Raw genomic sequence first — 14,176 nt, 5'->3', positions numbered from 1 at the left:
GTAACACTAGAGCCTGAGCTTTACCTACCCTATACAGTGAATGTATTGTCAAGAAATGCGCTTGCATTTCCTAAAGTAAGAAAAATAGCTCGTTCCATATTAATTGCCCAGTAAAGATACATTTAAAACTGTTTACATCACAACTGCCTAAATGGTTAATTATATATTCTCAAGCATCAGTAGAAATGTCCACTTAAGATTCACTTCTTTTGTTTGTTGGTTGGTTGGTTGGTTGGTTTTATGAGAAAGTCTTGCTCTGTCTCCCAAGCTGGAGTGCAGTGCTCACTGGAACCTCTGCCTCCCTGGCTCAAGTGATTCCCATGCCTCAGCCTCCAGAGTAGCTGGGATTACAGGCACCCACCACCACGCCTGGCTAATTTTTGTATTTTTAGTAGAGAAGGGGTTTTGCCATGTTGGCCAGGCTGGTCTTAAACTCCTGGTGTCAAGCAGTCCTTCCTCCTCAGCCTCCCAAAGTGCTGGGATTATAGGCATGAGCCACCATGCCTGCCCAAGAGATTCACTTCTAATTTCCCTCTTGGTTTAACTTGAATGGGTAAGCCATAATTAAATTTCTTCCTCCTTACTGTATTTCCCCTGTGTTCTCTATTTCTAACAGGAAATGGCATTAACAAGTTTACAAAGTGATATATTTCCATCCAAAGTCCATGATTCCAGTCCAGGCAACATGACGAAACTCCATCTCTACAGAAAATACAAAGAAAATTAGCCAGGTGTGGTGGTGCACCTGTGGTCCCAGCTATTCGGGAGGCAAAGGAGGGAGAATCACTTGAGCCCTAGAGATAGAGGCCGCAGTGAGCTGTGATCATGCCACTGTATTCCAGCCCAGGTGACAGAGCGAGACCCTGTCTCAAAAAATAATGTAGCCCATGATTTTCATATTGGTTTACAAACCTTTGCTATATTCAGTGGTTCAGGCTATTCTTTGATAGCAGATGGGAAGACAGATTAGGTTTGATTTTGTTGCTTTAGATCTTTAATAGAGCCAGCCTTAAATTGAATATGGGATCATGACAGTAAGGAGGGAAGAGAGAGAGGAAGGCTACCAGAATGGCCTGCTCTTCTCATATTTTACGATTGATGACCTAACACTAACCTATATTCCTAGACTCATTCCCGATTCATGTAAATGTGAAATCTAATCATTTGGGGTTTTACATCATCCAAGTGGGCTTTGTACATACCAAGCTGGAAAGTATATTATTTTCTGAGTTTCAACTGTTTGTATAAGTATTTTCTTAATCTTTGTTTTGATTTAGCCCTGTGTATCACAGTTCTTTGAGTCATAAGTACCTAGACGTGTATTACACCTAATCATGTGAATACTGTGCTAGAATACCACTGAGTCTAATCAAACTCTTAGTTCATTCATTTGTCTCTTTGTGACTTCTGTAGATTCTATTAGGGTGCTTTGTGTGTAGTTGTTTTTCAATACATTTTTGTTGAATCAGTAAAAATATTTTAGTTATAAAATAGAGCAATTGCTTACAAAATAATAACTCCTTTAGAAGGAGAAGGATTTCTGAAACCAGCTTCTTCATTGTAACTTTGTGTTTCATTTGTTTGAACTATTTTTTTGAATCTCACTACCAGTTGCATTAAAAACTATCACTTCAAGCCTCATGGTATCTTACAGAATATACTTTAAATAAAATGATTTCTCATTTTGTGTTAATTTATTTTCTTATTTAAATGAAAAAATATACCACAGACTGTGATGACACTAGGCAGTTAACATTATGCCCAGGTAGGAGGCAGTTGAATAATGAAAATTTTAATACCCAATCATTTCTGTTTGAACATTGCTAAATATTCTCGTAAGAAGCTGTAACTATTTTTTTGTTTCCAGGAACCATATTGGAAATATGACTTATTTGCTTTTTTTTTCTTTTCTTTTAAGGAAGCCTGTGTTACTAAACTTCAAATGTCTATAAAATCTCTACTGGTTCAAATTTGGTAAATTCAGGATTTGACATTTCAGAGGATACTAAGCCCATTCTTCACACAATCTGAGTTTTATGCCCTTTTAAACAACAACAGCTACTTCTTTACACTAATTCTTTTCTCAACCCAAACTGATTTACTTATTGCTTCCTTAAATTCTTATATTTGGGGATATGCTTTTCCTTATTCCTCTATTTATTAATGCTTTCTTTTCCAAACTTACCTAAAACTGTCTTTGAAGCGTAGCCCAGTTCTTCCTGCCTCCATGAATTCAAGCTCACTTGCCTCATCCTGGAAAATATCTTTCTCCTCTGAATTTATTTTCTACTCCTACATAATAGTTTTCAGATACACTGAGTCCTCACTTGATGTCTTTGATAAGTTCTTGGAAACTGTGACTTTAAGCAAATTGATGTACTGTATGCCGGAGAACCTTAACTGTTATTTATATCAATTAGCTTATAGTAAAATCGGCTTCTTTATGCAGTGAGTTGTTTTGCTTATAATTGTAGTTTCCAAGAACCTATCAACAATGTTAAGTGAGGACTTACTGTACCTATGCTACTCCATACTGCTAATTAGATGTTTGTATGTATCTCTTATTCTCCCAATGAGATTGTATCCTTCTTAGAGGCAAGAGCTATCGTTTAATCTTCATGTTCCTCAATCCTGATGCTTTTACTATGGTAGATATTCACTTACATATTTATTGTGTATCTACTACCTATCAGGCACTATGCAAAGTGAGGACTTATATTGACAGAAATGATTTCTGCCTTCAGAAATCATTCAGTGGTTGAAAGAGAAGGGTAAATAAACTATTGCATTTCAGTGTAGTAAATGCCTTAATAAAATTTTGATTAAGGTGCTATGGAAACATTGAAGATTAATGTTACAGATGAGGATTGAGGTTACAAATATATCTGCATAATTTCAGGGCCATGATTATCAGAGATACTGGAGGAAGAAAGCAGGAAAGGCACTGAATGCATTGTTCCTTATTTCTCTGATTTACTTAGACATATGCAATAGCCCTATAACTTGAGAGAATAACTTAGCCATTGTAGTTATGATCTGTTAAAAACTAAACAGAAACATTATATGAAGTTATGCTTACTGGTAGACTATAAGAAGGTTGATGTGATAAATGAACACTTTTTGCCCAGTGTCCTTAGATAATAATATAAATATGAACCTGATTAATATTTTGTATTGTGACAAATACAATACAGTATTTTGTATTGTGACAAATACAATATCTGCTTGTGACATGGTTACAAGCAGAATTTCACATACCGTGGCAAACGTTCTTTTAACGTGTTGGGCAAATTTAAAATATTTTTAAGTAAAAAGTATAATAAACCCCAGTGTGCCCATCATCCAGCTTTCACAGCGTTTCATATGCTGCCATTTTGTTTCATTTATACCGTTATCACCTTCTCACTTCCTGCTTCATTCTTATTTTTTTACAGCTTTTTAAAAGGTAAACTTTATATATATTAGAATGCATAGATCTTAACTGTCCAGTTTTGACAAATGGGTATATCACTCAAACCCACATCCCAATTGTAATATAGATTGTAGAACATTCAGTCTCTACAGAAAATTTCATTTTCCCTCCTACTTAATTACTTATCCTAGCCACTGTTCTAATATTTTTTCCATCTAATCCATTAGATTAGCACCTGTCCTGGCTTTGCTCAATCCAAGGGTGCTTTCCCCTCTTCTGGGTCCCATTCACCTGTGGGTCATTTTAATTATGTTATTAGATTGAGGTAGAATTCTCTTGTTGCTTGGAATAGTCTGAGATATTACCATTTGGTGACGTATAATTGCAGAGAATTGTCTGAAATATGTTTTCTTATTTTTAGCCCCGAATTAGAAATCTAATATCCTTGGAATATTTAATTTTCAAAGGATAGTTAGAAATGTTGATTAACTTAGTCATAAGCTTTTCCAGTGTTACAAGCAAACTTATTTTAATTACTTATTTTTTTCCAGATGAAACAGTTTCTTCTACTTTATTGGATACAAAGTGGAATAAGATTCTAGATCCCTCTTCTGACCGGCTGTCATTTAACCCTACTTTGGCCAGTGTGAATGAATCTGCAGTTTCTAATGAGTCACAACCACAACTGAAAGTCTTCTCTCTGGCTCATTCAGCTCCCCTGACCACAGAGGAAGAGGATCATTGTGCTAATGGACAAGACTGTAATTTAAATCCAGAGATTGCCACAATGTGGATTGATGAAAATGCTGTTGCAGAAGATCAGTTAATTAAGAGAAGCTATAGTCGTGATGATCAATGCAGTGCTGTTGAAGTGGGAGAGAAGAAATGTGGAAACCTGACTTGTCTGCCAGATGAGAAGAATGTTCTTGTTGTAGCCGTCATGCATAACTGTGACAAAAGGACATTACAAAACGATTTACAGGATTGTAATAATTATAATAGTCAATCCCTTATGGATGCTTTTAGCTGTTCACTGGATAATGAAAACAGACAAACTGATCAATTTAGTTTTAGTATAAATGAGTCCACTGAAAAAGATATGAACTCAGAGAAACAATTGGATCCATTGAATAGACCGAAAATAGAGGGGAGTTCTGTTAACCATCTGTGTACTACTTCATCTGATAGTCTAGCCAGTGTCTGTTCCCCTTCACAATTAAAGGATGATGGAAATATAGGTAGAGACCCCTCCATATCTGCGATTACAAATTTAACGGTTGATTCAGTAATCTCATCCCATGGAACAGATGGAGGTCCTGCTATTAGAAAGCAAGAGAACTATATACCAGATGAGGACCTCACTGGCAAAATCAGCTCTCCTAGGACAGGTCTAGGGAGTCCAAATTCCTTTTCCCACATGAGTGAGGGGATTTTGATGAAGAAAGAGCCAGCAGAGGAAAGCACAACTGAAGAATCCCTCCGGTCTGGTTTACCTTTGCTTCTCAAACCAGATGTGCCTAGTGGGTCTGGAAGGAATAATGACTGTGAACGGTTTTCAGATTGCCTTGTGCCTAGTGAAGTTAGGGCTGATGAAAATGAAGGTTATAAACATGAAGAAATTCTTGGCACTACGGAATTCCTTAATATGACAGAGCATTTCTCTGAATCTCAGGACATGACTAATTGGAAGTTGACTAAACTAAATGAGATGAATGATAGCCAAGTAAACGAAGAAAAGGAAAAGTTTCTACAGATTAGTCAGCCTGAGGACACTAATGGTGATAGTGGAGGACAGTGTGTTGGATTGGCAGATGCAGGTCTAGATTTAAAAGGAACTTGCATCAGTGAAAGTGAAGAATGTGATTTCTCCACTGTTATAGATACACCAGCAGCAAATTCTCTATATAATGGTTGTGATTCCTATGGAATGCAGGGCCCAGGTGTTTCTTTTGTTCCAAAGACTTTACCCTCCAAAGAAGATTCAGTAACAGAAGAAAAAGAAATAGAGGAAAGCAAGTCAGAATGCTACTCAAATATTTATGAACAGAGAGGAAATGAGGCCACAGAAGGGAGTGGACTACTTTTAAATAGCACTGGTGACCTAATGAAGAAAAATTATTTACATAATTTCTGTAGTCAAGTTCCATCAGTGCTTGGGCAGTCTTCCCCCAAGGTAGTAGCAAGCCTGCCATCTGTCAGTGTTCCTTTTGGTGGTGCAAGACCCAAGCAACCTTCTAATCTTAAACTTCAAATTCCAAAGCCATTATCAGACCATTTACAAAATGACCTTCCTGCAAACAGTGGAAATAATACTAAAAATAAAAATGATATTCTTGGGAAAGCAAAATTAGGGGAAAACTCAGCAACCAATGTATGCGGTGCATCTTTGGGAAACATCTCTAATGTTGATACAAATGGGGAACATTTAGAAAGTTATGAGGCTGAGATCTCCAGTAGACCATGCCTTGCATTAGCTCCAGATAGCCCAGATAATGATCTCAGAGCTGGTCAGTTTGGAATTTCTGCCAGAAAGCCATTCACCACTCTGGGTGAGGTGGCTCCAGTGTGGGTACCGGATTCTCAGGCTCCAAATTGCATGAAATGTGAAGCCAGGTTTACATTCACCAAAAGGAGGCATCACTGCAGAGCATGTGGGAAGGTAAGTTGCATGTATAAGCTCAGAAATCTGGCATGTGTGTTTTGTCATGCTGAATTAGATAGTAATAAAGGCAATGTAAGGTGAATATATGTCTGGTTGAGTTGACATAAATAGCATTTTTGAAAACCCAGTTCTAGTAAATTTCTGTATAAAAAATGACCTCACTGATTCTTAGATAGTATATACACTTTTTTTTGTTGCCATGATTTACGCTGAATCCATTTTTATGAAGAGATGAGAATTGAGGAAGTGTAAACTTTGTGGTTTCTGTATTGATAGCTACTTGGTTAATGTAATAGTTTGAAATAAGGAAGTTATTCTTTCAGTTTAGGAAATATTTGTCATTAACTTTTATTGCATTATTTATTGAAAAATGCATTTAAATACAAAAAATAAAAATAAGAATTACATTTAATTCTTGAAAAATGTTACACTTAGAATCCATTCCACTTTTTTTCTGTGAGATTTTTGCCATTATACGAAACATTCTGGAACTCTTTATAGACATGCACACATATTTTTGTCTTTTCTCCCATATAACTTTGATACAAAGTAGAAATGAAGTCTGTAGATTTTTATGACAAGGTTGTAAGAATGAGATTCCTTAGCTCTCCCCAAATTTTGTTAGCTAAAACCGCATCTAGTTTTTTGTTTGTTTGTTTGTTTAGAGTTGTAAATAAGGAGGGAAGGAGATTTTATATTTTTGAGATTTGGTGCCAGGTCTAGAATAAAATGTCAGCTTTGTTACTATTAATTACATATACTAAGCCTTAGTTTTATAATCTGTAAAAAGAAACCAAAAAAGATTAATAGCTTTTATTGGGCTGTTGTCAAGATTAAATGAGATTTGAGAAGTCATAGTGCTCAATGATTAATCTCTTCCTCCCTTCTTGCCTGATTTTTTGGTCCATCTGTATTAATTAGGGTTCTTTCAACTTCAAGGAACAGAGTATTTGACCCCCAGTGACTTAGGTGAAAATAACATTTATTTCATCTAAACAGAAGCTATGAGACTCAGTGATTTATGTCTGGGTGCAGAGACAGGATCATGGAAGTTCTCTTGGTCTTCCCCTCGTGTCAGAAGATAGTATCTCAGTTCTAATTATCAGGTCTCAACCTGACAACTTCCTAAGCACAAAGAAACTGGCTGGGGGCCAAAAGAGCCCACTCTACTCTTGCTACCCTCGTATCAGGGAGGAAGGGACCTCCAGCAACTTCCCTCAATTTACTGGCCAGTTTTAGACCATGACAATTATAGGCAAAGGGGATTGGGATTATCTAATCAATCATGATTTATCTCCTGGGGCTGAGTAAAGGTGGGGTTCTGTTAACAAAGGAGAAGGGAAAGTAGTGATATGTAGGATGAGTAAGTCTAGACGTGTAATCTACAACATGAGGACTCTGCAGAATAAAATTATACTTTATTTGGGATTCGTGCTAAATGAGTAGAGTTTAGTTCCTCTTGCCACAAAAACGGGTAACTATGTGAGACAATAGATAGGTTAATTTGCTTTACTATAGTAACCTTTTTACTTTCTGGATGTATCTCATCACATCATGTTGTATACCTTAAATGTATATCATAAAATTTATTTTAAAAAAAGAGGAGGAAAATGGTTCCTGGATGGGCAGTCACTAAGGTTTACTAGAAAATCCTAGCACAAAAGAACCAAATTACCGGGAGCAGAAAAAAGCTAAAGCTGACACTGGGCTGTTGTTCTGTGATTGCTAAAGTTTGAAGAAAATGATGTGTCTAATTCCTAAATATTTTCCAGTCTTCTTGTTAGCTGAAATACTATTTGGAGATTAAATTCATCATTCTTACGTTGTTCTGTATTTTGCTTACTGTAACACTTTCTGAAATTTTTGCTTTCTTAAGTAAATAATGAAAACATTTTTGGTAAAGGCCAGCACATCCAGTTACAATGAGTAAATAGGTACCTTAGGTGGATTCAGAAAGAAAATGATGCACAAAATGCATCACAGATTGCAAAATGGTTGGAATTTTTGCTGAGTGGAATTTGTGGAATTTATGAATTCATTGATTCATGTGGATTATGGATTCATAATTTCATCTTTTTCCCTCATTTACCTTAGAGATGTTATAAGTATTAATGAGATAATATCTGTAAAAATCCTTGAGCTTTTCAGAAGCAAAGGGCTTATAAACATAGATATTAATTGGATTATGCTGGGAATGCAGCTAGAAAAATACCCCAAGCGATGTGATTTTGTAAAATAATGTTATATATTGAAAAAAAGGAAGTTTGTTCCATTTCAGTAGAAATTAAGCATATGTAGTAATTACTTAGCATTTATAGCTATATTCCCTTTACTGCAACAAGCATATATTGTGTCTAATATATAAAAGGTTCTAGGGTAGGTATTGGGGATTCAGAGGTATGTAAATTGGAATTTATGATCTCATGGGAATCTTTTTTTTTTTTTTTTTTTTGAGAGACAGAGTCTCTGTTGCCCAGGCTGGAGTGTGTGGCGTGATCTCTTGTGATCTCAGTTCACTGCAACCTCTGCCTCCTGGGTTCAGGTAATTCTCCTGCCTCAGCCTCCTTAGTAGCTGGGACCACAGGCATGTGCCACCACACCTGGCTAATTTTTGTATTTTTAGTAGCGATCAGGGGTTTCACTATGTTGGCCAGGCTGGCCTGGAGCTCCTGACCTCAAGTGATCCACTTGCCTTGGCCTCCCAAAGTGCTGGGATTACAGACATGAGCCACTGTGCCCGGCCAATCTACTGACTTTCTAATTATGATTTCATTTATATCTTATCTTAGTTTATTATTTGTTTTTGCAATTCAGTTCCAAGCTCCATGAGGGTAAGGATTTTTTCTGCCTTGATTGTTGCTGTATCCTCAGCCCTAGAGCTTGTGGGTGCTCAGTAGATATTTGTTAGATGAATTAAAAAATAAATGAATACTATTTCTTAACGCAGCAGTACTTTTTTTTTTAATCCAGTGCCTTCAATCTTTAGATGATGGTATCAAATTTAGATATAATGGGTGTAAGAACTTTGGAAAATATTTTTAAATTAGTCATATGTATTGTTCCTACTTAAGAACAGATTCAAACCGAGATGTTTCTTTCCCTAGTTTTTTATTTACTTATATACTGATGGGAGCGAATAGATATGAGAGTAGTAAGTAGCTGCTTTAGAATATTACATGTCAGTTTTACAGTTTCCCTCATACTTTGCATGAAAATTTGTCTTGCCTTGTAATTGATGTGATTTTAGCCATCTGGCATGAAAAAAACAGGACCAACATTTAGATTAATGGGTTCTAGTGAAGCTGAACCCAGGGAAATATTTTCCATTACACACTCTCCAAAAGGCTGTATTGGTTAAAAGTGGTCTCACCCTGACTGTCATAGCACTTATCACACAGTATTGTCTTTGTCTTTGTTCCCCATTAGGTTGTAAAGATCTTGAGATTGCCTCTGATTTGTTTTTGTATTCAGCATCCAGCACAAATACCTGGCACTTGTGAAGTACTCAATAAATGTTTGTTAATGAGTGAGTAAATGAGTCCCAGATCATTGATTAATTCAGCAAACACGGAGTGCCTGTTATCTGTCTGTCGCTGTGCTGGGTGCCAAGTTTGTATCAATGATGTTGTGCTGCTTACCCTCATGGTATGTAAAGAGTAGGCCAGTGACAAAAACAAAACAAAACAAAAAAGCATGACTTGTGGCAAGGGCCATGAGGGAGATAAGGAGGGATAATATAAAAAATGGGGGTGGGAGAAGAAGGTATGAGAAGAAGGCATCTGAGAAGTGACATAGATGACACATCAAGGTTGAGGAGTCAGTTCTTCAAAGAACAGAGAGAAAAATGCTGCAGGAAGAAAAATGCTGATCATGCCTGCGAATAGCCACTGTACTCTAGTGAGAGTGACAGAGCTGAGACCCCATCTCCATTAAAAAAAAAAATGCTGATGAGGAACTTAAGGAATAGATGATGTCGAGCTTTGCAGGTCATATAAGGAGCACAATGGGAAGCCATGGGAATGGGTGAGATTACCAAGGGAAGAGAATGGACTCAGGGCTGAGCCCTTGAAGTCAAGCAGAGGAGGACCCAGTACCAGTTGCCAAGGAGTGAGCAGAGAGGTAAATAAATAGAAAACCAGGAAAATATGGTCTCTTGGAAGTCAAAAGAGGAATGTAGTTTGTGAAAGGGGTTATCACCTATATAAAATACTGTCAGTAAGATATGGTTAGGAAAGGGACCATTGGACTTGGCTATAACAGTGTCATTGAAAAAAGCTGATTGAGTGGAGCAATGGATACAGAAGCCAGATGGGAATGCATTGAAAGTGGAATATGAAGGGAGGAAGTGGAGATGGCTTTTTGAAGAACTTTTGCCATGAAAACAGAAAAAAATTGTAGCAATTATTAGATGGAGATGGTGGTTATGGATGCCTTTTTGAGGATGGGAAATACTGTTGTCTTTATATAGTGGTATAGGTGATCCTCTAGAAAAGAAGTTTTAGGAGAAAGGGAGGATTGAACAAAGGAAGAGAAAAATCCTTGAGAAAGCCAAAGGGATGGGATCTACAACATGTTGAGGATTTGCTCTTCAGTGGGTAGGGCCAGACAGAGGTTGGTTTATGAAGTTAGTGGTGAGAGCATGAAGAAATTTACAACTGATTGGCTCATACTTCATATAGAAAATATAAACATTGTGAAGGGTGAAATAGGGATAGATGATGAAGGTTTGAGGACAGTGAGATAGTTACATTGGAGAGGGAAAGTAAAGCCTAACAGTGAATTGAAATTTCAAGAGCCCTTTGTGCTTGGCATCAAACTTTCAGTCAGTTTACTGACTTTCAATCAGTAGATATTTATTAGATGAATTAAAAAATAATCCAGTCCAGTCCTGACTTAGTGGGTTAGAATCAGTATTTGTCCTTGGAGATATGGTGAGATTGTTATATTATCTTTGCAATACAAGCATTTTAGGTTGGCGAAGCAAGAAAAGTTCTGTAGGACCAGTCTGTGCTGCTACCTGTCCACCTATTTCCATTTATTTGTTCTTTTTTTAAAAAATTAAAAATTTAGCCAGATGCAGTGGCTCACGCCTTTAATCTCAGCACTTTGGGAGGCTGAGGCAGGTGGATAGCTTGAGATCATGAGTTCGAGACCAGCCCGGCCAATATGGTGAAATCCCATCTCTACTAAAAATACAAAAATTAGCCGGGTGTGGTGGCAGGCAGCTGTAATCCCAGCTACTTGGGAGGCTGAGGCACAAGAATTGTTTGAACCCAGGAGGCGGAGGTTGCAGTGAGCCAAGATTGAGATCACACCACTGCACTCCAGCCTGGGTGACAGAGCGAGACTCTGTCTCAAAACAAAAAAAAATTTATGACATATTATTTGTTCTTTCATTCAGTGAGCATTTACTTACTGTGTGGTATTCTGTTTTTTACTAAAGAGAAGCAGAAAAAAAAAAAGGAAAAGAATGGGCCTCTTGGTAAAACATATCATTCATGTTTCTGTAGATGACTTAAAGATATGAAATGAGAAATGAACAGTTACAAAGCTGCAGATGCTCTGCAGTGGGAAGCAGAAAGATTGTGGTGGTGGTGGTGGTTGTGAGGAGAATGACATACTAATATTTATTGTTTATCATTTGCCAGGTGCTTTTCTAAATCCAGACTTATAGGCTTTATTTAATACACATAACAACCCTAGGAAGTAGCTACTGTTACAATCCACATTTACAAGTGACAAAATAGGCCTAGAAAGATTTAGTAACTTGTTCAAAATCACACAGCTGGTAAGTGGAGTTAGGATTCAAACTCAGGGACTTTGACTTCTAGAAACAAAAGGGAGCTGGCATTTGTTTCGTGCCTACTCTGCTTTATCTAATTTAATCTTCCTGGTAAACCTATGAGATAGATGATGGTATCCCTAATTAACATTGAAGAAACTGATATGGTAGAACTCTGAAGCAGTCTTGCTAACTGTATAACTCATGCTCTTTCCCGTAAATAAAGTTGAGAGATTAAAAATAAATAGGTTTCTTTATGGTGATTTTTATGTTATTTTCTTTGCATTTCTGAGAGGAATGTCTGCATTTACACCATAATTTTTATTTTTAATTTTTGGAGACAGGGTCTCACTCTGTCACACAGGCTGGAGTGCAGTGATGCAATCTCAACTCACTGCAGCCTCTACTTCCTGGGCCCAGGCAATTATCCCACCTCAGCCTCCTGAGTAGCTGGGACTACAGGCACACACCACCATACCCAGGTAATTTTTGTATTTTTTTGTAGAGACGGGATTTCGCCGTGTTGCCTGGGCTGGTCTCAAAACTCCTGGGCTCAAGCAATACATCAGCCTCGGCCTCCCAAAGTGCTGGGATTATAGGTGTGAGCCACCATGCCTGGCCTTTATGGCATAATTTTTAAAACAAATTTCTTAAATACTGTTTCAAAGAGAAAGATGAAAAATGTCTAATATTTATTTTATTAGATATAAATTTCTTATTTTGAATAGTTGCTAAATTAGTTGCAGTTTATTTTTGGGTAACTTGAGTTGAAGTCATTTTTGTTTAACATTTGAGAATTTAGGTGTGAATACAGAAAATCTGTATTAGTAGCACATTAAGACAATAACTTCAGAGATCAGTTTTCTTAAGGATTTTTTTTATCCTGTTTTGTTTTATTTATTTATTTTTTTTGAGACAAACTCTTGCTCTGTTGCCCAGGCTGGAGTGCAGTGGCATAATCATGGCTCACTGCAGCCGTGACCTTCCAAGGTCAAGCAATCCTCCCACCTCAGCCTCCTGGGTAGCTGGGGCAACAAGCATCAACAAGCATGTGCCACCACGCGTAACTAATTTCTTTTTTTTTTTTTTTCGTGAGATGGAGTTTTACTCTTGTTGCCCAGCCTGGAGTGCAGTAGCAAGATCTTGGCTCACTGCAACCTTTGCCTACTGAGTTCAAGCAATTCTCCTGCCTCAGCGTCCTAAGTAGCAGGGATTATAGGCGCCTGCCACCACACCTGACTAATTTTTTGTATTTTTAGTAGAGACAGGGTTTAATCATGTTGGCCAGGCTGGTCTCGAGCTCCTGACCTCAGGTTATCCACCCACCTTGGCCTCCCAAAGTGTTGGGATTACAGGCGTGAGCCACTGCACCCAGCCACTGATTTTTAAAAAAAAAATTAATGTTGCCTAGGCTGGTCTCGAAGTCCTGGGGTCAACGGATTGTCTTCACTTCAGCCTCCCCAAGTGTTAGGATTATATGTGTGAGCCACTGCTCCTGGCTTCCTTTGGTTTTAAAACATGGCCACTGGTTGGGCTCCTTGGGAAGCAGAAAGGTAGTAGGCCCTCACTCAGTACCAAATGTTATTCACAGTTAACTTAGGTGCAAAGTGGAATAAAGCACACGTAGCTAGAAAATGTTTGCACTGAGTTCATGCTATTTTTTGTATTTTGCATCTCTTCTCCTGAAAGCCATCTCCTCAATATCTAGTCTGCTGATACATTCTAAATACTAGTCATAATTTTTTATTGTGGTAAAATATGCATAACATAAAATTTACCAGTGTATATGGGTCTGAGGGTGTATGGTTCAGTGGCATTAAATGCATTCACATTGTTGTACAACCATAACAACTATCTCCAGAACTTTTTGTTTTTTTTGAGACAGAGTCTCGCCTCATTGCCCAGGCTGGAGTGCAATGGCGTGATCTTGGCTCACTGCAACCTCCGCCTCCTGGGTTCAAGTGATTCTTCTGCCTCAGCCTCCTGAGTAGTTGGAATTACAAGTACCCACCCCCACGTCTGGCTAATTTTTGTATTTTTAGTAGAGACGGGGTTTCGCCATGTTAGTCAGGCTGGTCTCAAACTCCTGACATCAGGTGATCTGCTCGCCTCGGCCTCCCAGAGCGCTGGGATTACAAGCATGAGCCACCGTGCCTGGCCATTTTTATCATCTCAAACTTAATAACTTTCCATCTTTCCTTGCCCCTGATGCCTGGTGACTGCTATTCTACTCTCTGTATGAATTTCACTATTCTAGGTACCTCATATAAGAGGGGTTACACAATGTTTGTACCTCTGTGTCTATCTTCACATTTCATCC

At 37.8% G+C, this 14,176-nt stretch overlaps 1 protein-coding gene across 6 annotated transcripts in view; it reads left to right on the top strand.

Annotated features, from left to right (window-relative positions):
* The window catches only part of ZFYVE9 (zinc finger FYVE-type containing 9), a 203,573-nt gene that overhangs the window by 82,030 nt on the left and 107,367 nt on the right, over nt 1-14,176 (top strand). For 5 of the 6 annotated variants that reach the window (XM_030942771.1, XM_010372025.2, XM_030942770.1 and 2 more), the window contains one exon: nt 3,964-6,071. In XM_030942771.1, coding sequence (XP_030798631.1) covers nt 3,964-6,071 — 2,108 coding nt within the window. Of the gene's footprint in view, nt 1-616; nt 732-3,963; nt 6,072-14,176 lie in introns of all 6 variants that reach the window. The other variant, XM_030942773.1, reaches the window with a different exon arrangement.

The sequence above is a fragment of the Rhinopithecus roxellana genome, chromosome 12 (genome assembly GCF_007565055.1).
Source record: "Rhinopithecus roxellana isolate Shanxi Qingling chromosome 12, ASM756505v1, whole genome shotgun sequence".
Lineage (NCBI taxonomy): Eukaryota > Metazoa > Chordata > Mammalia > Primates > Cercopithecidae > Rhinopithecus > Rhinopithecus roxellana.
This window is presented reverse-complemented; position numbering and strand designations above follow the sequence as displayed.